General features: G+C 40.7%; 1 protein-coding gene across 11 annotated transcripts in view; it reads right to left on the bottom strand.

Moving 5' to 3' along the window:
• The window catches only part of SIPA1L1 (signal induced proliferation associated 1 like 1), a 480253-nt gene that overhangs the window by 73056 nt on the left and 383285 nt on the right, over positions 1 to 23912 (bottom strand). For all 11 annotated transcript variants that reach the window (XM_082647658.1, XM_082647659.1, XM_082647657.1 and 8 more), the window contains 4 exons: positions 21480 to 21583; positions 18432 to 18589; positions 8105 to 8678; positions 7235 to 7509 (listed from right to left, as the gene is read on the bottom strand). In XM_082647658.1, the coding sequence (XP_082503784.1) occupies positions 7235 to 7509; positions 8105 to 8678; positions 18432 to 18589; positions 21480 to 21583 (1111 nt within the window). The remainder of the gene's footprint in view (positions 1 to 7234; positions 7510 to 8104; positions 8679 to 18431; positions 18590 to 21479; positions 21584 to 23912) is intronic.

Genomic DNA, 23912 nt, shown 5'->3' on the forward strand with positions numbered 1-23912 from the left:
CAGCTTCCATTCTGCTATATTCTGGGTTAATCCATTTCATTAAAAAAATACACTGGGTACAACCTCCTAAACTCATTTCATGATCTACTTAAGAATAACGATCTACAGTTCGCAAAACACTGTATGGCCTACTTGACATTAGTTTCAGCAGTTTTGACTTCTTATATAATAAACGCTTTTCTCTGAAATGAAGGATTATCACCTTAGGCCTTGATATAATTTCTAGCTTTGAATCAATATTTCTGACAAAAATATGCCATTACCATACTTTTTTGGTTGTTAACACAGGTGTTACTGCAGTATATCTGAAGTCTTTCATTTCTGATCATGCAGTATCTAGAGCTCTGGATCTGGAAATACAAGAATGTTGCAAGAATGCAAAATGCAAGAATGTTGTAGCTTGCCAAAGAAATATAAATAAAAATTTATAATAATGCATGGAAAAATTTCTTTCTACCTCAAAATCAGCACTAGCTTTGCTTCTCCTCAGCACTGGTCTGTTTAACTTGTAAATTCAGTGGATCGTATCATCCGTGTCCCTTTCTTTTTTTTTTTTTTGCGGTACGCGGGCCTCTCACTGTTGTGGCCTCTCCCGTTGCAGAGCACAGGCTCCGGACGCGCAGGCTCAGCGGCCATGGCTCACGGGCCCAGCCGCTCCGCGGCACGTGGGATCCTCCCAGACCGGGGCACGAACCCGTGTTCCCTGAATCGGCAGGCGGACTCTCAACCACTGCGCCACCAGGGAAGCCCCATGTCCCTTTCTGTTGGCTGCCAGGAACCAACCACATGTACAGAACACGTACAGACCTTTATCATGTATTCCAGGGCATTAACTTTTCAAAAATTTCTCCCTTGGCCACGTTTTCCATTTACCTCCCCCCATTCCCCATTTCCCCACCACACATACACAGAGATTCCCTCACTGAATTTTAATTCTGTACCTCCATAGGCTGATTCAGGCCCATATTGCATCAGGGTAGAGAATAAGTAAATAATTAAAATAGAAACAATCATAATGTAATATCAAATAGACAATATCAGCTTTGGGGCCTTAGTTTCTTTGTAAAATGAAAGACTTGTAATTGATAATTACTAAACTTTCTTCTAGTTCAAGCACTCTTTGAAAGAGTCTTTCAAGCTGCATAATGTTTAATACTAAAACTGGTTAAAAGATCCCATTAGCCAAAGATTTTGTCTCCTCTCTATATTTCATCCCCACCACCCTTAGCATACTATTAGAGACCTTCTGCATATTCCATAATCACAGAATGAAGTACGATAAGGCCAAAGCAGGGAGAGAAGATTCATTTACAGAGAACGAAAAGCAAAGATTCCATAGCGCTGAACCTTTGCCACCCCGCCGCTTCTGACTGCCTTCTACGGGGGGGGGGGTGCGGGACACCACTAGGTTCTGCTCCCTTACTTATCCCTATGAGAATGAGGCATGGAACCCAGAAGTGGGCAGTACACTGAAGGACAAAGATAAAAGCTGGCTGTTAATGACATGCATGAAAGTTCATAAAAGGATTTATATTGTATTACTCCAAGTAAAATCTGGTGTTGAACAATAAAAACTCGGGCACCTAGAGCTCACGATGGGTCAGCACTAATCCGGCTGCCCTACACCAACTCTCTGAAGTACGAGTATCATTATCCCCGTTTATCAGATGGGGAAATAGAGGCCTAGAGAGATTAATTTGCAAAGACTACACAGTCAAGAAGAAGTGGCAGAGCCAGGATTTGAACCCACAGAATAAGTCTACTTGTAGATTAATCTTATTTTAGTCACTAACTAAAGGACATTTCTACTCCAGGTTCCCAAACTTCATCTTATACTGACTATTGCATTTCATTCGGGCATGGGCTATGACAAAATGTCAACAATTCTTAAAGAGCTATGGTCAAAAGGAATTACAATTTCGGTGCTAAAAGTGACACACGGTGACAAGCTGAAACCATAAGTTAATTGAAAAGTCACTCCATCTTCTTTCTCTTTTTCAGTCTTTTCATTATAACTTTTTCCTCTAATTTCTTATTACCCACTACTCTCTCCTTTATTCCTAAGACACTAAGAAATACAGATAGAAAAATCAGCCGAGCGGTATATTGAACAGAACATCACAACACCTGGACTCCTGAATCAGAAAAGTTGGATGTCTGGGGACAGCTGTGTCCCTAATCATTCATGTGACTTTGGCTTGGGAAAAAAAAACTTAACCTCTTTGAACCAAAGTTCCTCATCTAAAAAATATGAGAGACTTGAACCAAATGATTTCTCACAGCCCTTCCAGCTCTAAAGCAGGATGCTTTTGCAGTTTGAAATAATTGTTTTTTAAAATGAAGAAAAAACTCTGCAACCCATTCTTACTTAAAAGGTGATCTGGTCCTTTTAGGTAATGTGTTTTTAGCGCTTCCTCTTGAATGGCCCTTGATTGCTTTCTTTAGGGAACTACATTCAATATAAGGGAAAAGAATATGAAAAAGAATATATACACATATATGTAAATACATAACTGGATCACTGTGCTGTGCACCTGAAATTAACACAACAATGTAAATCAACTATACTTCAATTAAAGAAACAAACCCATAGGCTGGTGGCCCTCAACAGAATGATGGCCTACCACTCCCATGCGATACCATTCAGAGCATCACAACTGAATCTGCTATTTGGGTACTTGTAATTTTGCCTAGAGAATGACTGCTCAAGAGTCAGAGGTCACAGACACCAAGACATACAGCTGGTCATACACTCTGATTGGCGATGGAGGGGGTGGGGGGTCCCTCCTGCAGTGCAACATCTTATTCTCTGGGGGGAGCCTTCTGATGACGTCTGCAGCCAAATTCCAAACCTGTTTCTGCCAAGACTGCTTCCATCATGCTGTCATCCTAGTTGGCCCTATTCACTCTCTGGGCAGCTACTAAACCTCTCTAACCCTCATTCTCCTCATTGTTTCAATGGAAATGAGGCTGCCATGAAGATTGTTTTTAAAGCCCAGTACACAGTAGGGTCTCAGGAATTTTGCTTTTCTTTCCCGGTCCTCTCTTCTCTTTAAAACAGTTGCCTCTGGAAACAATTCATAGAGGGTCTGCTTATGTCCTGCAAATAGGGAAAAGAGCTTGATTTAACAGGTGTTACTAAAGCCCCATTTGTTGCTGTTAAACTGGCTTTTTCACTTACAAGCAGCTCATGCAACTCAATATCAAAAAAACAAACAACCCAACCCAAAAATGGGCAGAAGACCTAAACAGACATTTCTCCAAAGAAGATATACAGATGCCCAAGAGGCACATGAAAGAATGCTCAACATCACTAATCATTAGAGAAATGCAAATCAAAACTACAGTGAGGTATCACCTCACACCAGTCAGAATGGCCATCATCAAAAAATCTACAAACAATAAATGCTGGAGAGGGTGTGGAGAAAAGGGAACCCTCTTGCACTGTTGGTGGGAATGTAAATGGATATAGCCACTAAGGAGAACAGTATGGCGGTTCCTTAAAAACCTAAAAATAGAACTACCATATGACCCAGAAATCCCACTACTGGGCACAGACCCTGAGAAAACCATAATTCAAAGAGTCATGTACCACAATGTTCATTGCAGCTCTATTTACAATAGCCAGGACATGGAAGCAACCTAAGTGCCCATCAACAGATGAATGGATAAAGAAGATATGGCACATATATACAATGGAATATTACTCAGCCATAAAAAGAAACGAAATTGAGTTATTCGTAGTGAGGTGGATGGATCCAGAGTTTGTCATAAAGAGTGAAGTAAGTCAGAAAGAGAAAAACAAAAAACTGTACGCTAACACTTATATATGGAATCTAAAAAAAAAAAAAAATGGCTATGAAGAACCTAGGGGCAGGACAGAATGGACTTGAGGACACGGGACGGGGGAAGGGTAAGCTGGGACGAAGTGAGAGAGTGGCATGGACATATATACACCACCAAATGTAAAACAGACAGCTAGTGGGAAGCAGCCGCATAGCAAAGGGAGATCAGCTCGGTGCTTTGTGACCACCTAGAGGGGCGGGATAGGGAGGGTGGGAGGGAGGGGGATGCAAGAGGGAAGAGATATGGGGACATATATATATGTATAACTGATTCACTTTGTTATAAAGCAGAAACTAACACACCATTGTAAAGCAATTATACGCCAATAAAGATGTTAAGAAAACAAAACAAAAACAAAACAAAAACCACCTGCCTTTTCAAAACTAGTGACTCTTGCATATGAACATACGTGGGTGTTCGTGACTACATTTGATCCCCATGCCGGTGTCTGTGTCCTGGGACCCTCGGATCCCGGTGACCCTGAGAAGCACGCTGCTGGGGACGGAGGGCAGCGTATTTCCAGGAGGCCTGCTCTTCCTGGCGGCAGCACCAGCTGACAGACAGGAGAGTGACTAGTCAAAGAGCAGAGTAATTAGCTGCAAGGACAACAGCCGTGGGAGTGTGAAGTGCGGAGGAGAGGAAAAAAGTGACAGAAGAGCATTGTCTTATTTTGTTGAAAATTGTACCAAGGTGTTAATGCTTCAACTATTCCTTTCAAGTTGTTTCTGAAGGAGGGAAGGGGAGAGCAGGCTTCTAGTCCTCCAGAGGCATCAAGGGCATCATTTCAGACCCACCTAGAAGGTATGACGGTGGCTTTTCGGGTGGAAACTCTAGGGCAAGGGGCAGAGTGTGTCTCCGAGGCCTGAGGGGCTGTGCGGTGCGCTGCTCCTTCAGCCCAGCCCCCCATCCCGCGCTCTAATGGGGGCAGGTTCCTAACACTCTTCTGTCCCGTCACTGCCAGCTCCCTGGCTATGAGAGGATGACAATGATGCCCCAGAATTGGTGCTGGGAGATGAAGACAAATACAGCAAATACTACAAATCAAGGTTCTTTTCCCCAACAGAAAGCCAGTTTACCATCATATCTCTGCTTATGCTGGTACATAGGAAAGGATTTGGGTCCCGAGCATACAAAGTTAAGAGTCTGGATTCTGTTTTTGTTGGGTTTTTTTTTTGCGGTACGCGGGCCTCTCACTGCTGTGGCCTCTTCCGTTGCGGAGCACAGGCTCCGGACGCGCAGGCTCAGCGGCCATGGCTCACGGGCCCAGCCGCTCCGCGGCATGTGGGATCCTCCCGGACCGGGGCACGAGCCTGCGTCCCCTGCACTGGCAAGCGGACTCTCAACCACTGCGCCACCAGGGAAGCCCCAAGAGTTTGGATTCTGAAGTTAGACCTGAATTTGCCAGATGAGGCTGGGGAGTTACTAACCTGAGTGTTGGTTTCCTTTAATTAGGAGTAATACTAATACTACTACTTCATAGGGTCGTTATAAGGATTAGATGTGCTAATCCATATAAAAGTGCTTTTCCTAGGGTCTGGCACATTAAAGTAATACTCAGCAAATATTAGTTGTTTTTACCAATACGCCACAGAAGACGTACCTAGCCTAGCATTTTGCTGTAGACAAATCACTTCCTGTCACGGACCTGTCATCTATCCAGGGCCAGGCCTTTGGACCCATCTTTCTAGTCACTACTATTCACAATTCAATGTCAGTAATGTTGCCCGTTCCATCCTCTCTCCTCACACACTCACACACACCTATTTCCCTCTCCCCCATACGAACTGACGAGCTTAGAAACACGGGGAAAGACCCCTGAGCAGACAAGATGGTGTCGCAAGATCTACAGGCTTCCTCTTGAGTAGATTCGTCCTTAGACCAGTGTCTCTAACTCTGTACTGTCTAAGGTTGACAAGTTACACAGCTTGGTTATCTTCTCCAGTTTATAGATGCCTGTTTAGACATATAAACTATAAAGCAGACAATTTGTAGGAAAGACCTCGGGATGGAAAACAGACGAGAGGAAGAGGAGGAGAATCACAGAGCACTTGGAGAGCGTTGTAAGGACCCAGCTGCCTTTCTGATCACCCTCGAGTCATTCTTGAATTGTGGTTCAGCAAAATACTTAACATTAATACGATGTGGTTGAGGAAACGAAGGCAGCACTTTCAGAATATACCCTCCCTGCCCTCAAGACGGCTAAAACAAAAAGTTCTGGATATAAATTCTGGTTTCCAGGGAAATCCAGTCATCCGAATGGGAGCATTTCTTAAAACTATCAGACAAAGGGATTTTCACCACATTCTGACATCAGCACATAATCTCTGGGCCATCTAGGAGGTAAGCAGTATTAAATACCATCCCAAGCACAGTCTGGTCTATAACACTTGGTTTCAGGAACTGAAGTACATTGATACTGTCATTGCGCTTACTTTTTAAAGGGCACAAATAACCCCTCATAACTGTTTACATATTCTGCCATCTGATGTTCATGAATCTGTGAGAGCTCAGGTGTAGGACTGGTCATGTTTTGGGGGAAAAAATAGCATAAAGAATATTGTCTTGGCTTTAGAAAGCCTAAGAATTAATTGCCGAAGCTTAACAGAAACTCTTAGAAAATAATGGGTTCAAAGCAAATTAACAGCTTGAAAAAAAAAAACCCAGCAAAAACAGCATGTGCATGCCCAAAGGAGAAAAGAAACAGTTGATTAAATTTGTTCCATCAGGAAACCTCCCCAGAGACAGAGAAATTAAATTTTCAACAGTGCTGCTGGCTTGGCAGGAGCTGGGAGGGGCGGGGAGCTCCTGGGCTTCCCTTTGGGAAAGTCGGGGAACCAAACTGCCCAAGCATCACAAGCAGGACCAGCTCATTTGAAGCCAATTTCTGACACATGCAGATGCAGTTAAGGAAAAGCTTGGTAAGTCACATTCAGCCCTCCAGGCTGAGAGAGTAGGGGTCAAAAACAGCACTTTGAGTTTTGGACAGCAATTGGCTACAAATGGGAGATTTGGGGGAATAAGAGTGTCATGGAACATAAAAGAAAAAAGTCTAACAGTTTGTCACGCTGAGTCTCTTTTTAACATTAAGTGTTCACTGTTTCTCAGCTACTGGTGCAAGATGTTTAAAATGGATGTTACCAGACATCTCTATCTGTAATGGTGACTTTATATACTCAGAGATGTAAATCCTGTGAATGGTCCAAGTTAGTGATTCTTTCCAGTTGCTGCTGCCACATGCTGAAAGGGAGCTCTGTCCTGAGTCAGACTTTCCATGGAGGGAACTTTCAGCATCGCATTGTAACCTAGCGCTCTTCATAACCTCCTACACTCTGACCCAGTTGGGGATGTTCTCCACGGTACACAAATGGCCCTGGACTCTCAGACCTACCTCCGTGGGGTGCAGTCATCATGTGGGGGGATAATGACAACTTTCACCGTGACAGATGTTCTCAGGAGATCGATCATCTGCTCGTGGCTCAGAGTGGCCACCGCCACCTTGCAGATCTCCACCAGCCGGCTGCCCTGCCTCAGCCCTGCCTGCCAGGCATAGCCGTAGGGCTCCACATCTGCCACGATGCCCTCGTAGTTGACGTGGAAGCCGAGCTGTCCCAGCCCATTCCTTCGCAGAGTCATCTCCACCGATTCACAGCCTTTTGACACGAACTAGACAAAGAAACAAAAGATACACAGGTTAATGAATGCAGCAGGGTCTTCAGTGGTACGCATGGCAAGCAGGGTTATTTCTGAATACCCTAATGCCGGCTGAAGAGCAGCCTGGTTATTCTGCCTTCACTAATCTCCATTCATTAGGCCGAAAAGAACACACTTGTCTCAACGGCTTCTCAGAGACCTACAGGGAGCTGGCAGCAAAGAAAAACGGTATTCTGCTACTCATTTTGCCCTTAAGACAGACATTCAAAGCAGCAGATACCCGATCCAACAATTCTTTTCACCAACTAAAGCAGATTGGTTGGGCTACATCATCAGTCACAAGGCAATGGGATCAGGTCACACGCAAATGAGTTTCCAACAAAAAATGCACAGTCAGTGTGTCTTCCCCCCTTTGTTCTACTACTTTTCCTTCTGAAAAAAATGATGGGAAGCAAGTGTGACATAAACTCTGTGTTCCTTCGCATTGTTAAGGGAGTTTTCAGAGGAGCTAATAAAACAGAACAAGCTTCTGTAACTTAGCTCTAGCCTGTACTGAAAGCTTTATGAAAGGGACATGCATGTAGGTAAGTGGAAGGAAAACACTGACCTGAAGCCTTTTGACAATCTCTTTGATGTCCTCATTGTTAATGAAACTCTCCACTGACACACATTCACCTCGCTCGTAGAAGATTTTGAGGCTGGTGTCGGTTGAGGTCCACCCTATCACATCTCTGCAGGAACAGTTGAAAACCACGCTCTTTGTTTCCTGTTCGATGAGGACGATGAACTCATTGGAGACCCCGAGGAGGCAGTCTATCTCCATAGCCTTGTTGTAGTCTTTGGCCCGGACAGCCCACACGATGGCCCCCATGCTACTGAGCTCAGCTCCTGGGTACGGCTTAGACTTTTCTTTCTTCTTGGAGGCCAGAGAGATGAACGGAAACTTGCCGGACGGGTCAATAGGGGTGTTGGTGACGTTCTTCTCTGCCAGGTCTTTCAGGTATTCTTGACGTGTCCGGGTTGCCATGGCCCGGAACTTCTCTGACTTATGAGCAGCGTTTTCTGCATTAATCACTTTGGCCAAAAGGAAGTCCCTGAACACATTTGACTTAGGGAAAGTGACCCCTTTGGGGATGGGAGGTCCAAAGGAAGGCACATCTCTGGACCTGGTGACGGCCACACTAAGAGACAAAGCAAAGATCAATGAGAAAGAGGCTTGTCAATACTTCTCAGACTCACAGCATGAGAATAAAATACACTTTCTCAAAGACAAAGACGCCCTTCAGAAGGAAAATAACTGTCATCGTCCCACAAGAAGCAACACACACTTCTGCTTCACATGTGCGTACTTTGCATTCACTCATATTTAGGATTTATAGAACAAAATTTTTTCTAGGTCAAAATATCCAAAAAGCTTAAACTAAAAATTTAAATCAACCATAACTCCATGAAAAAAAAGATTTATTGTAATATTCTTCATAGTAGATAACATTTTAAATCCCTAGTGATTATTTCCAAAGGGGGGAGGGGGTTGGCTACTATAACCATATAACCTTTCAGAACAAGCACAGATTATGTAAGAACATAAATGTTATCCCCATTTTAGATATGATGCCCACAGCAGTCAGCTTATGATGAAAATATCCACAGATGCATGACATAAGAGAAATGGATTAAATTTAAAAGAAATTAAACAAATATTATTTGTTGTCCTGTGTGTCAGGCCTTAAGCAACCAGATCAAAGAGCATAATTTTAAAACAAAAATTGAAATCTGAGTAACAGAAAGAGATTATGATTTTTTTTGGTAAGAGCAACAGTGCTTTAAAATCATATTTTTAAACTTTGGTCCCAATTCTCTACTTTTGGTATGGGAGTCTGACTATTTGTGAGACTATGCTCCTTTTCCCATTCCTTTAAGCAAGACTGATTTAAGAAAGCCTGTTCCACATGGACACATATACACTACCAAACGTAAAACAGATAGCCAGTGGGAAGCAGCCGCATAGCACAGGGAGATCAGCTCGGTGCTTTGTGACCACTTAGGGGGTGGGATAGGGAGGGTGGGAGGGAGGGAGATGCAAGAGGGAAGAGATACGGGGACATATGTATAACTGATCCACTTTGTTATAAAGCAGAAACTAACACACCATTGTAAAACAATTATACTCCAATAAAGATGTTAAAAAAAAAAAAAAAACAGAAAGCCTGTTCCAGTCATTTCCTCTGCATCTACACTGCTAAAATTGGGACTAAGAAAAGGATCATACAAGCATCTGTAAGAACCTATTATTTTTAATCTCAAAAGGAAAAAGACTAAGTTTTTCCTAAAACAATAATAACAACAACAACAGAAATTACATGGAGATAGGTTGTATGTTTTATATCATATTTCAAGATCTCCTTCCAGGACCTCAGCAAAGTTTGAGAGGGCTGCAAATGAAGATTCGAACAGATCAAACATCCCCTTTTCAAATTATCTAATTATTTAAAAGTGAGCCAATTATGCAACTGTATTAAGTATTAGCAGAGCAACACAAAATGTGTTTCTCCAGAACTCCCAGAATGGAAAGGACATAATCAGAGAGTGTGCATCTTTCAAATGAAACTGAAGAGCTCTGCTGCACTATTTTTTATTTCAAGGGTTTGCTTGAAGATACTCAGCTTTGCTTTTCAGAAAATGATTGTTGCTTGTGAAAATAGGATAAATAAATAAAAATCAGCAACCTCAGAAGACAAACTATATATTTTGTTAGAAAATGCCACAAGACGGCCTATTTCTGAAAATGGCTTTTCAGAAATTCATTAAAAAAAAAAAAAAGAAGACTACGTAGTTCACTTCACGACAAAGAAAGGTGGCAAGCAACATCCCATTTTCTAACTGGAGATGAGAATTCACAGAAACCTCCACATGCGTGATAGCCTAATTACATCAGTATTAGAAAGGCAATTTTTCTTGTCTAATGTGAACTGTCTGGCTTGAATGCTGACAGCTATATAATTTTAATTTGATTATGTTATTTTTTTTCAAGTCAAGCAGATGACGCTAATATCCAGATTTGCTAGCTTTTCTAAGAGGAATCCCGTAAGGATCCAGAAATATTTAATATCTTTCATTTTTAAATTGGCAATTTCTTCTCTTGCTAATTTCACATCATTATTCTTTCTCAAGAAACAGCTGTGATTTTATTTTAAATAAGGAGAAGAAAATGCTTAGCAGAAGGTGCCGATATGAGGACCATCCATCCACTTGCCCCTTAAATTCACTGGTTATCTATAGACCTATTTATTAACTAATAGGACTTTAGACAAACATATACTGAAAGCCCACCAATAATTAGAAGCCTCTAGAATGAACTATGAGGGCAAAGACTGAACCCTTAACATATAATTATCAGTGATTCATCATGGTAGGGAGGTAAATGATAAAGACACTATAATCAGTTTTGCATCATTAGAAATAGAATCCTCACAGAAGAAGATGAGGAAGATGATACCCTAGAATGTCCTTTTCAAATAAAGGGTTTTGTTTTGGGCAAATTTAACTTTCAAGGTTTTCTACAAGGTTAAAAGCTCATTAATTTAGATGCCACCAATTCTGAACTCTTAATAAGGCCTGTTTTAAATTGAGAGAATATTTTTGCCTTCCTAAGAAGCCTTTCTAGAATTTCAGTGTGCTATATATAGATACTTGAGGTGTATTAATTATAAATGGTTTTTGCTTTTTTTTTTTTTTTTGAGGTGCGCGGGCCTCTCACTGTTGTGGTCTCTCCTGTTGCGGAGCACAGGCTCCGGATGCGCAGGCTCAGCAGCCATGGCTCACGGGCCCAGCCGCTCCGTGGCATGTGGGATCCTCCCAGACCAGGGCACGAACCCGTGTCCCCTGCATCGGCAGGCGGACTCTCAACCACTGCGCCACCAGGGAAGCCCGGTTTTTGCTATTTTTAAAAGCAGATTCCAAAGGGCTTCTTGTCTACACTTATGTTCGCCTAGTATGCAATATTGTATCTCCTTAGAAATAACACATTCTTTAAAATTACAGCCATGCCTTATTTGCTCAGCATTGTCAAGGCCTAGTATGTTCTACTCAAGAGGGTTATCTAGATGACAGAACAGACAGAAGATCAGAGCACTGTGGGGTGGGGGACTTAGAGAAGTCAGCGTTCCTCAAACTCTGCCAATACAATCTTGAGTTTCATCTTAACACTCATCTTGATTTTGCATTCCACTGAAGAATATCTGTATTCATTTTAACACAAAAATCTGTTCTGTTCCCCAAATCTCGGAGTACAACTGAGGGAGCAGGAAGGTGTTCTGTTTCACTCTCATTTGACACATCCCTGAACCTCCTTTTGAACAGCTGGTAGACATTCTTCACTGCTCCAGGAAACAGACTCAGAGAAGTAAAATGATTTGCCCAGAGCTTGTTAGAGAAAGCCAGGACTGGAATCTGAGCTTCTGGATGGCCAGCAGTGTGACAAGACCACACATTCCCTGAGTGCGGAATCTTCCACTCTTGAAGTGCTTGCAAAAGGAACCATCCACAAGAGTCACATGGCCAAAGAGACCACCATTATAGGCTGTTTCTAATGAGCCTGGGCGTTTGTTGGCATCAAAGACCTTGGATGAAGTAGCAAGGTGATACATGGGAATGTTCCAGAGACATCTGAACAGAGGTCTCAATGGAAAAGAGAAGAATAAGACACTTGAACTTCTGAAGCACCATGGAAACAGCAATCACCAATGAAGTCTAAAAGGAAGGGGACTTAGCATCCAAACAGTAGAGGGAAGTTTCCCCTTGAAGCTTAGATCAGACTGCCAGCTTGGGGAGCTTTCCAAGAAAGCAGACCTTGGCAAAGGACAGGAGAGATGAGTGGCAGAACAAATGTGTGCTCACTGTTCCCTCTTGGGGTCTCTCCGCTTCTAACAGTCTTCAATCACCAGCACTCACTGGGCACCGACTATACGCCAGGACCAAGGATGAGACGTCACAGTCGCAGCCCTGCAGAAGCTCAAAGCCTGGTGGGGCTACCGCTCGTGGTGTGAGTGCTCTCCTAGGGAGGTGTAGCGCGCTACTGGAAACACTTCCGAACGGCCGGCACTTTATCCAGTCCTGGGAGGTCAGGGGAGCACTCCCAGAGAAAAGAAGAGCGGGTGTTCATTGGATGAAAGTGGCAGGGGTGCGTGAGAAGAGGCATTCTTGCCCAGAGAGCGGCATGTGCAGAGAGGAGGGGCTGTAAGTAGCTCTATGCTGGGGGGAGGACTGGGAGAGGTGCCAGTGGACGCCGAGGGACAAGAGAGGCCAGACCTGAAGGGCTCCATGAAGGAGGCTATGCTGGGGAGTCTCAAAGTTGCCCCAAATGGGGCTTCCCTGGTGGTGCCGTGGTTGAGAGTCCACCTGCCGATGCAGGGGACACGGGTTCGTGCCCTGGTCCGGGAAGATCCCACATGCCGCGGAACGGCTGGGCCCGTGAGCCATGGCCACTGAGCCTGCGCGTCCGGAGCCTGTGCTCCGCAACGGGAGAGGCCACAACAGTGAGAGGCCCACGTACCGCAAAAAAAAAGTTGCCCTAAATGGTTTTAAGCACAAAGAGTGACATATTCAGAGTTTTGTGTTAGAAAAGTCAGCTACATGGGACAATAGGGATGCTGATTAATGATGGCTTGGAATAGACTTTCTGAAAGAAATTTCCACCTTCGTTATTTTTCTTCCTGGTTGAAGCTTGCATATTTATTTATTTTTATTCAAGAGGAGAAAAGAAGAAAAAGGCATGGTCATTTAATGTGCATACACAACACTCCCTGCCTAGACCAGATACTTTACTTATGGGATTTCAGGTAGATGTCAAGCCACCTTCCATTGAACAGAAAGGGAAATTTAAAATCTGATATGTTTAACTGTCTGGTCTGATTCCAGGTGCTTTTTATACTACCTCACACTAACTCCTTTCAACATTTATTACATCTTAACCACTGAACACAGAAATCTTTCTGAGAGGAGTGACATATATATCTACCTTCCCAAACATAGTTACTGACCACAATTTAACATCTGTTTTTGAATACAATCTTTATAAAAACCACTTACTACTATACTAGTTTTGAAATGAACAATAATTCTTTAATTTCATCATAGAGTGAATCAAAGTTCTATCTTTCAATTGTTTAAGATGTCCTAAGATTTTTAAATAGTCTGTCTGAAATGAATCCAAATAAGGCCCATACATTACAATTAATTAATTTTATCTTAAATTTTTATATTCTGTTAATGCCCCTCCACTTCTCTTACTTCACTTCTCTTTTATTTCTTGCAATTTATTTGTTGAAGAAACTGGGCTATGTGTCACACAGTCCAGAGCCTGAATTTTGCTGAATACAAACATGTCCTTTGGTCTTTTGTATTTCCTGGCCTCTCTAGAGGTTTGATTGGATTCACATTCAATTTTGGGAAGAGAGGATAAGACTAATTCCGAGATGCGGTTGTATTCTTCCATTATGAGACACGCATTTATCTCTTTTTATGATGTTTGCAGCCTTTGATGATCAATGCCTAGATCCATGAATTTATTACCTGTTAAAAAAAAATGGTGACAAAGTTTTTGCACCATGTTTTTACAAAGTGAGGCCCTCGGGGTGAGTGATGGATATTTGGTTGTTTGGTCCCAAACCAAGTGACCCCAGACTGCTATGCTTATTGAATTTGTACCTTTAATGTGAATCGTTTTTCTACATCTCCCTTACTGGTAATCACTTATTGATGCTTTCAGTACATCCTTGCCACTAAAGGCTCATCTTTTTGATTTGTTGCTTCTAATCTGCTCTATCAACTGAAACCAGACGATTAAGCTCTTTGTAATGATACAAGTAAACTAATAGAGACCACAGGGTCCTCTTATCAGGTATGGGCATAATAAGCTTTTGTACACAGACGTAGTGATTAATTTCTGAGTTCTTGGCTAGGTCTACTCTTCAAGGTTAACTGGCCTCTGGCATTAACTTAAACTAGTCAGTTTTTCCTGTATAAACTTTCTAGTTCCGAGGGTGATACAACACACATTATTTCAGAGCCTCATTTCCATATTCACTATAGGGATTTTTGTCACTTTGTTCCCCCCTTGAATCCCAGAACCTAGAATGGTGCCTAGTATATTCTGATAAGGACTGTAAAGAACTAGTGAAAAATAAATGACAATAAAGCCTAAATTTGTATTTCTGTATATACATTTCCTCACACGGTGACGGTGAGTAAATTTTCCTAGAACTATTTATACAGTGCTATTGGCTGGCCGAGCATTCCAAGGGCTTCCACTGCCCACTCATCTCTCTGACAGCATAGCCTTCTTACTGTACTGTCCACTTTCCTTCCTGTGTCTACGTGTTCATCTATACCACTTTCCACCCCTGGACTCACAGAATTATTCTCATTTTGCCACTGAATTCCACCATCTGTGCTTCAAAACACACACCGAATCCCATTTTCTCAGTTAAATGTTCTTTATATCTTGAGCCTGTATTGACCCCACAATTCTCTACACAATTAGAGCAAGACATTCCTTTGAGGAAATAACTTTCCACACTTTGGGCACCAAGTAGACGTCAGTAAATAAAAGTGAGTGTTCACAGTGGAGAAAGTGGGAACAAGAGATTTTAAATGATGAAAAGGCTTTGAATTATTCTAACTACACCTCTTAGAGATAAATGAGATTTAAATATAATTTGTACAAATTAAATGCATCTCTAAGCTTTCCCACCAGAGTATCCCTAATGAAAGAAGCCTATAAATTCACATCTCTAATGGTGTGGGGAGGGGCCAATGTATGAGAAAAGCCCACAGGTATGAAAACTCTTTGAAGACCCACACTGTATCTTAAAATTGATACAAATTTTCCATTCTACTTCATAATACATTTATTTTCTCATGAAAATAAACATTCCTTCCCCCAAGCATTAAAGACTACAAGAGAGGTACCCTCGTTATTCTGGGCCTTTAAACATCTCCTGGCATCACCACATACCCCAGGAAACAAACCTACTTGAGTTTAAGAAGGACTGAGAAAAATTCATGTACACAAAGTTTATAATAGGAAAAGATCACTACTTTAGTTCCAAAAATCACAGTGCACTGGGTCTTCAAGTAAGCTTGGCAACTAGGGAAATTCCAGACTAGTCCATGTCTTGTGAGCAGGGGTGTCCAGTGTCCCCCTGCAAAGGTTCCCAGCATCACAAGGTGGGCTTAAGAAGATGGGCTCTCCAGGTAAGAGATTAAAAATAAGAAAGAGAGAGAGCAAAAATCATGAGTTTCAGGCTGGGAAGGAGGGTTTGAAAAGAATAAAACAGATATCACTTACTCATCCAGCCAAGTAATTAAGAAGGTTCAGACACCTTTGCTCCTATCAGTCTATTTAGACTCGCACTGGCCATACTTCAGTGGCTACTGAGTACTGGAAATGTGGCTAGTACGACCAAAGAGTGTTAAATCACATTAAATTTTAAAAACTGACACTCGATTCAGTTCTTCAAACGTCTTTGAAGGAGAGGGAGACATACTTAAAAAGTATGTTTGCAATAAGCTATTATGAATCTACTTCTCCAATTGCAAATTGTATGAAATCTAAATACAGATTATTTCCAATGAAAATTGAGCATCCTGAGATGAGCTGTAAGTCAGAAATGCACTCCAGGTTTCAAAGTCTTAGTCCAAAACTACATAAGGTATCTCAGTAATTTTTAAAATTTAAAAATTACGTGTTGAAATAATAATATTCGGATATATCAGGTAAATAAAATATACTATTGGGTCAAAAACATATTGTTAAAATTAATTTTACCTATCTCTTGTTACTTTAAAAATATGGCTATTGGAAAATATAAAATTGATATGTGACTTGCATTATATTTCTATTGGACAGCACTTTATTTAGACAAACACCTTTAAAAGAAGAATCTCTTTTTAAAAGAAAGTACATAGCCTTCCACTCCCCAAACTTCCTAGCGACCACTGCAAAAAGGATTTAGTTTTCTATCTACAAAGTAGTATGAAATCCTTTGCCCGAATCCAGTACATAGAACATTTCAATTGCTTGGGGTATTTTCTAAATGCAAATAGTTATCCACCCCGATTACAGTCAAATGTTCTGCACTAATTCTTTCCTTCTACACCTAAATAAAGCAGCTTTTGGAGACCATATTCTTGAGAAAAAGCTTCAGATCTAGGTTTCCTTCGTTTGAGTTTCCACCCACTGAGTCCAGGAAGCTACAGAACTCCCTGGTCTGGGGTTTTCATATTGGCACCCGAGAAGTTCAGGAATAGCTAGTACGTCAGCAGCAGGGGCAGCAAAGACCCCTATTGCACATGGCATGGAGGAAGACAGCATGGCAGAGCCATTAAGAGACTGGGCTCTAAAATCAGACTTGGTACATTCAAATCTAAACTCCACCCAGTACCAGCCGACCTCGGGTAAGTTACCTTACCCCCAAGTGCTTAAATTTCCTCATCTGAAAACAGGGATTAAAACAGCACCTACCTCAGAGGTTTTAAAAATTAAATGAGGGCTTCCCCGGTGGCACAGTGGTTAAGAATCTGCCTGCCAATGCAGGGGACACGGGTTCGAGCCCTGGTCCAGGAAGATCCCACATGCTGCGGAGCAACTAAGCCTCTGTGCTGTAACTACTGAGCCGGCGCTCTAGAGCCCAAGAGCCACGACTACTGAGCCCGCATGCCACAGCTACTGAAGCCCGCGTGCCTAGAGCCCGTGCTCCACAACAAGAGAAGCCACCGCAATGAGAAGCCCGCGCACCGCAACGAAGAGTAGCCCCCACTCGCTGCAACCAGAGAAAGCCCGCGTGCAGCAACAAAGACCCAACACAGCCAAAAATAAATAAGTAAATAAAATAATTTTAAAAAAAATTAAATGAGGTAACACAAATAAGGTGCCTAGATCAGAGCTGGGCTTCTAATTAGAGCTCATTATACGTAGTTACTGTGGAATGGGCAAGGATGATGGCAGTCAGCAGGAGTCCAATGTAACCTTGACTTGTTTTGTTCCCTGAACTTGCTCGTTCTCCTATATTTAACCTGCATTACACCTAGGGATTAGACAGTTGTAGTTCTCACAATAAACCAATTATCAGTCTGCACTGGCCACTTTCTGTGTAGGTGGCTCTGTTAATTCAAAAACAAAAATCCAAAATTAACAAAGCCTTGTCTTCTAAATTTTAGGGATGGAAAGATACGATAATCTTTCATATTTTGAAAGGACAGATTCCTATTAGGACATCTTACTAATGCTAGAACATCCGCGCACATCTTCTTGAAACTACACTCATGTCAACACAGCGTCACAGGTTCGTACCCTCTTCAACACCAACCCCCTCCAGGATTCTTGCAGAGGCCTCTGCAGGTAGATGCTTGAATTCTGATACTCATGAGACTAGGTCAACGAGGGACACTGAAACCATTCCACCAAATGCTTAACAAAGCATAGAAATACCCCTAAGATTGCAGTCAGAAATGTTAGAGGTAATCAAGTCAGCCCTAAGCAAGGGTTTGGGCTTTTAAAAAATAATAATAATAATTAAAAAAAATTAAACTTCTCTTCCCTACTTATTATGATCATTCTTCTCTGCTTTTGGCATGGCAAAAGCAAAACATAATTAGCAGCATGAGTAATTAGCTGGTGTCCAGATGGCATGGATGAAGGATGCCACCTAAGAAGGAGGTGCAAATGGAAACGGCAGGTGTCTAACCAACACGTCTGGGGAATGTCAATGCCATCAGGTTACGTCATCCTGTGAATTCAGCCATCCGCAAGCATAGTTTAAAGACAGAAATAAATAGCAATAGACTTCCCACTGCAACTTCAGAAAGCAGAGCTGGAGGGGGCCTTCGATGTGACCGCGCACCAATGCCCATCCAGCCACCTCTGGAGCCAGTACCTGTAACAGACACTGTCAGTGCAGGGGTTGTGAACCCTGACAATGACGAAAACGTGCTGAAAGTGGGATCGGATGTTTTTTGGGCTGAATGGCTGTGCTCCAGGCTCTTGGAAAACAATTGTTACGATATCGTTTCCAATGTGCCGCTTCCGTAGGAGCTAAAAGAAAACATAAGCAAGAGACATAAATGACAACGCTCTGCTTGTAACTCCCCGATTCCCTTATGTAACTGTATTTAAAACATTCATTATTAATCAGTACATATTAGGGGAGGTAACCTACACAGTTATTGCCAATATTTTAGCCGATCTTATCATTCCCTCCAAGGAAGAATATGGAAATGAATATTCAGAAATTTGCATAAAACACACAGTCCATTCAAATAGATCTAACTAATCTCTAGCATATTACGCCAAGTCCCAGCATCTCCAAATCTTCAGTTTCCATAACAACAGTTTTGTTCCATTTTCATGTAAGAAACTTGCCATAGGGAATATTTTTTAAAGATGAGAACGGCTAAAGTAATTACAACGCAATTTATGTTCTGATTTAATTAGCTTCATTTAAAGAAATGTGGCTAAGGTGTTTTCTGATAATACTTTTTATGGCACAAGCTGGGAATACAGAAATTAATAATATTCCAAAACGTTCTAACAGTTTTAAAGCAGGTTAAATTTCAGGTTTAAATAGCTTCTTTAATTACAGTGAAAGCTGCTTAAGACCACCTTCTGTTTCACATTAAACGGTGTTTTGGAAAGGTAGCTTTCAAGTTCAGGCACTCCAAATCATCCTAGCTCAGCGCCTCTCTAGAAAGGGGTTATTAGGGAGTTTAACTCAATCATGTGAAGAAAAACTGAACAAAATTTGCATTACTCATATTTATTACGTGGAGGCTCCTACCAGGAGGAAAACAACTAAACATGACGTTTATATAAACTATCTATTAGACATAAGCTTGTATTTATAAACCTTTAAAAAAACTCTCCAGTGACTTTACCTTACACAGATTACGTATCAGTAAAATCAGTGACTGAGTATTGGCTGCCAGCTGGGAGAAACAACAGCCTATTAGATTAGGGTTGAGAATTGGGAGTTAGAATGTTCAGGAAATGGACTTTTAACCTTAGGAATTTTAAAGCATCCCAAATGATCTTCTAATGAGGCTGTGTACTTCATTTCTAAACATGCAATATTATCAGATGTTACAAAAATAAAGGCTGCTCTGTATTGATTGCTATATAAAATATACCCATCATCAAAGATTATTAATCTCCTCAGAATCTTGAACCTATCAAGCTCAAATACAATCTATGTATATGTCATGCCTGCATAGATGCCATTTTTGATACAATGTCATTCTTCCTTCAAAATATGGCCTGATATGTAATGTTACTGTCTTACTAAAGGACCCAAATAGAAATAAACCTATCCATCTCACATTATATATAATGAAAAAAAAGACAGTATTTATAAACCAATTTCTGCAAAAAAGATTTTGAAAGACACGTTCTTTCTGGGTTTTCCAAGCATAACATAATCTATGTAGAAGAAATAAATTCTTTAGCTAGAGAATTTTAAATTTCTTAATATGTAAAATACAAATTATTCTTTCACTCTGATTCAGGACCATAATACTTTTGCCTTGATTGGACCCCAAATTAAATAATTTGGATGGATGTCCACCTAAATGCCAACTCACTCAGCTCAGCCCTTTGATTCATTTAGCTGGATATACAATTGAGTCTTGTTACCAAATTTTTTACCCCCATTCCCCCACATGTTACCTTTCTCTGCTGAGCAATCAGGTAGAATAAGCCTTCATCTCCCCTTTAAAGATCATTTGTTGATGTTCTTAAATTCTCTCTACTGTCTGGTCAGAGTGAGTTTAGTATATTTTTCTTAGCAGGGTATTTTCCTCTCAAAAGTCTAGAACTTGGAATTTGCATAAAACAAACTGTCAACAAACTCCAGATAGGGGAATTTATCTTAAAATAGGTTTATTTCAGATTTATAGCTGATTCATTGCTTTGCTTCCTACGTTTTGATTGCTTTGGTAATCGTAAGAGGCAAGATTTTGTTACTGAGATGTGTGATGTAATCAAACCTAAAGTGACGATGTGTTCAGATTCGATCCATATTTTGTTAAATTCTCTGAAAGAGGATGTGATTCATTCTGCAGCTGGCCCTGTGTTCTGTTAGTACAACAGTTGACAATAACAAAATCTATGTCCGTTTTAAGGTCAGAAGTGATACTAGACTGCTGTGTTTGTAACAGCTACTGAAAGGAGAGTCTGTGAGTTCTCTGGTTCTTTTAAGTTTCAGTTTGGTATCATTTGTTTTAAAACATTTTTTAAAAACAACTACCACCACATACTCTTTAAAGCAGTTCCATTTCCATCTTGCTCTGTAACCATCTGCCATTTCTTAGTTTTCGCATTTCATCATCTCACAGACTACATTTTAGTACTAGGCCTTGTGCTTTTAGATCTTTTTAAAAGAAACTCTCTGTATGAGGTACACAAGAGGTACACAAATGCAATTGTTACTTATGTTGTCCCCTGAAGAACACATAAAGAAAAAACATTTTCCTGAGCCCCCATCCACATTCTGATTTTTCTCCAAGTTAGTGCAGGAAACCTCCTTTGAAATTTGAAATGAAACATCAGTACTTTCCTGCTTCGTACACTGGCCTCTTGAGATGAAATTTCACCCACTCATATGTGTTCTTTGCAACCCTGCAGAGTCATCTAATCACCATGATTTCAACTTGTTCTTTTCAGATTTCAGGAAAACCTCAATTCTCGTGGGTGAAAAGCAAATGATTAATTCACAAAGCCATCCAGCTGGCTGTTAACCCAGAATTTGTGTCTCTTCATTTGTTTTCAGCTCATTTGCTATTCCTTACTTCCACAAAGTACAAAGCTTCCTGCTGCTGTGACAGGTGCAACATTAAATTCTGGTTTAAGATTTTATAAACTTGCCACTTAGGCTTCTGGGGGAAATGAAACAAGGGCAAAAAAACCCACAGATAACACAAGGATCTCTTACCTGCTGCTTGTTGTTAGGTGTGTATGGCAGCATGGTAGAAACATGGAACATGATCTCATAGTCTTTGTATGTTGTGTACAGAGAATGGGTTCCAGTGGAATCAGCTACAGTTAAAAAAAAAAAAAAAAAAAAAACATGAGACAACTGTAACAATAGGAAAAATAGTTCGTTTAAGAGATGGAGCTCAAAAAAAGAAAAAGGGAAATGGTTTAGGATGAAGACATCCTAAGAGAAGACACAGTATAGGAGTTCTTACCCATTTTTTGTACCCAATCCCCCCCTTGGCAGTCTAGTGAAGGCTTTGGATTCCTTCTGAGAATAATATTTGTAAATGCATAACATAAAATACATAAGATTTCAACAGAAATCAACAGATTGAAAAATACCACTATCAAAACAATTTTAAAATGATATAATAGCATAAGATTTATATAATAAGTTTGAGCAGTTGGTCTAATAACTACTATAATTCTGACATAGTGAAGTGCATAAGCAGTATCTTGACATACTTCCAACAACAAACAATATAGTATGAAAATACCTATGCTTTCTACTGGTGATAGAATCACAGGTAGAGCTTATACTACTGTGGTGTGTTGCCTACATTCATAACTGAAGGAAATGCTAAATTTCAATTAGGGGTCAGTGAAGATAAATGTAAAATTACTTCCCATCCAAGATCACAGACCCCTGAATTCCGTCCACAGACTTCAAGTTCAGAACATTTTTTTCCAATACTTCTGACTCAAGCAAGAGAACCGTTTTGTTCTTAACAAATAGATGGAAACTTAACAAGACTGTAACGCTGAATAACAAAGGTATTACAGCAATGTCCAACAATTTAAGACTGAGTGTGTTCTGTTCTCACCTTCCTTAAGGAGAAAAACAACCTCGACCCCCTTAATCATTAACAAATCAACGTGCTCATAAATACCTGGAAACCAAAGAGAATTATTAACTGTCCAATTGAAGGGGAATATCTTTAGATTAGGACCTGGACTTACAGGCGGCAAAATGAACAGAAATGCATTCATTTTGGGTAAACTCAATCCTCCACCAACCATATTGCTAAGGAGCAAACACTTTACCGCATTTTAGAGAATGACGCTGCAAGACAGCCTCTGGCATGTACCGAAAGGCAGTAGTTCTCAAACTGGAGTGTGCATGGAATCTGCTGGGAAGCCGCTTAAAAGGCAGCTTCCCATCCTCCACTCCCAGAAATACTGCTCCGTAGGTGTGGGGCTGGGCAGAAGAATCTATTTTAATAAACACCCCCAGGGGACTCTAATGCAGTAGCTGCACTGCCCTTAGGCGTTGCTCCAAGAATAGACCATAACGGAGGTTTGCAGAGACCTGTTAAGATGTTCTAGAGCCCTGAGTTTCAACCCTGGATCTTAATTTTGAAGAGGGCATAAAACACAAAGGGTTTTAAAAACAAGATAAATGTAGAATAAAGCAAAGACTACTTTTGAAAAACTGCAAAGATACGTACCAACACGTAAAGCCCCAAGAAAAATATCTTCTAAATGTTAATGACGATTACCACAAAAAAATACAACTGCAATAAATCATTGACCTACTTAAGACAGATCTTGAGTATGAAGAAGGTTTCTATTGTTAAGGACCCTCGCTATAAATACCTCTAGAACTGATTCGCACATTTTACAACTTTCAAGTCAATGTGTCAGCTGTGATGAGTACTTACATGTGTTTCAAGTCAATTTAAAGCAAAGTTAATGAACTAGAAAACAAATTATCATCCAGTGTTCATTTACTACATTTTGCTTTGTATGTCTTTCTAATTCTAAAGGCATTACTACCAGGAAAGAAAAATGAAGACAACCCTGAAGATAATTTGTTTTCTATTTCTTGTCCTTTCTCTCTTTCCGACGCTTGCCTCATTTCATACAATGGATGCTGCATGACCCGTCTTCTTCTAGGGACCTCTGAAAACCTCAGCTTTGCTGATCATTTTAAACAGTCTGGAAACAGTTTCAAAAGTTTCAGACATGAAACTAGGGCCAAAACAATGAAATTTTCCTTTCTGAGAAGAAAGGAATTCCAAAATCCTGAAATTACTGTACATAATAGAATTGCTAAACTTTACCAGAGAGAATGGAAACTGAATGTTTGTTATATTCTCTGAAGAATAAGGCATTTAATGTTGTTATTATTATTATTTTAGTGACCTTGAGACCATGAAACACTTAACAGAATGAAAATCAGGAAGATGACCATTGGGAAAATGACAAAAATCTTTTTTTCTCTGGTTGAAAAGAGTATATACTGAGTGATTTCTAAGGGGAAAAATATGTTTATAGAAGAGGGATAAAAAGAAGATAATGCTCCTTCCTATTTGTATGGAGCTTTAAAATTAAAAAATAAATTTGGGCATCTTATAGGTCATCTTGATAATCATGTGATTTGCCTCCA

Source organism: Grampus griseus, assembly GCF_964374135.1.
Source record: "Grampus griseus genome assembly, chromosome: 2".
NCBI lineage: Eukaryota > Metazoa > Chordata > Mammalia > Artiodactyla > Delphinidae > Grampus > Grampus griseus.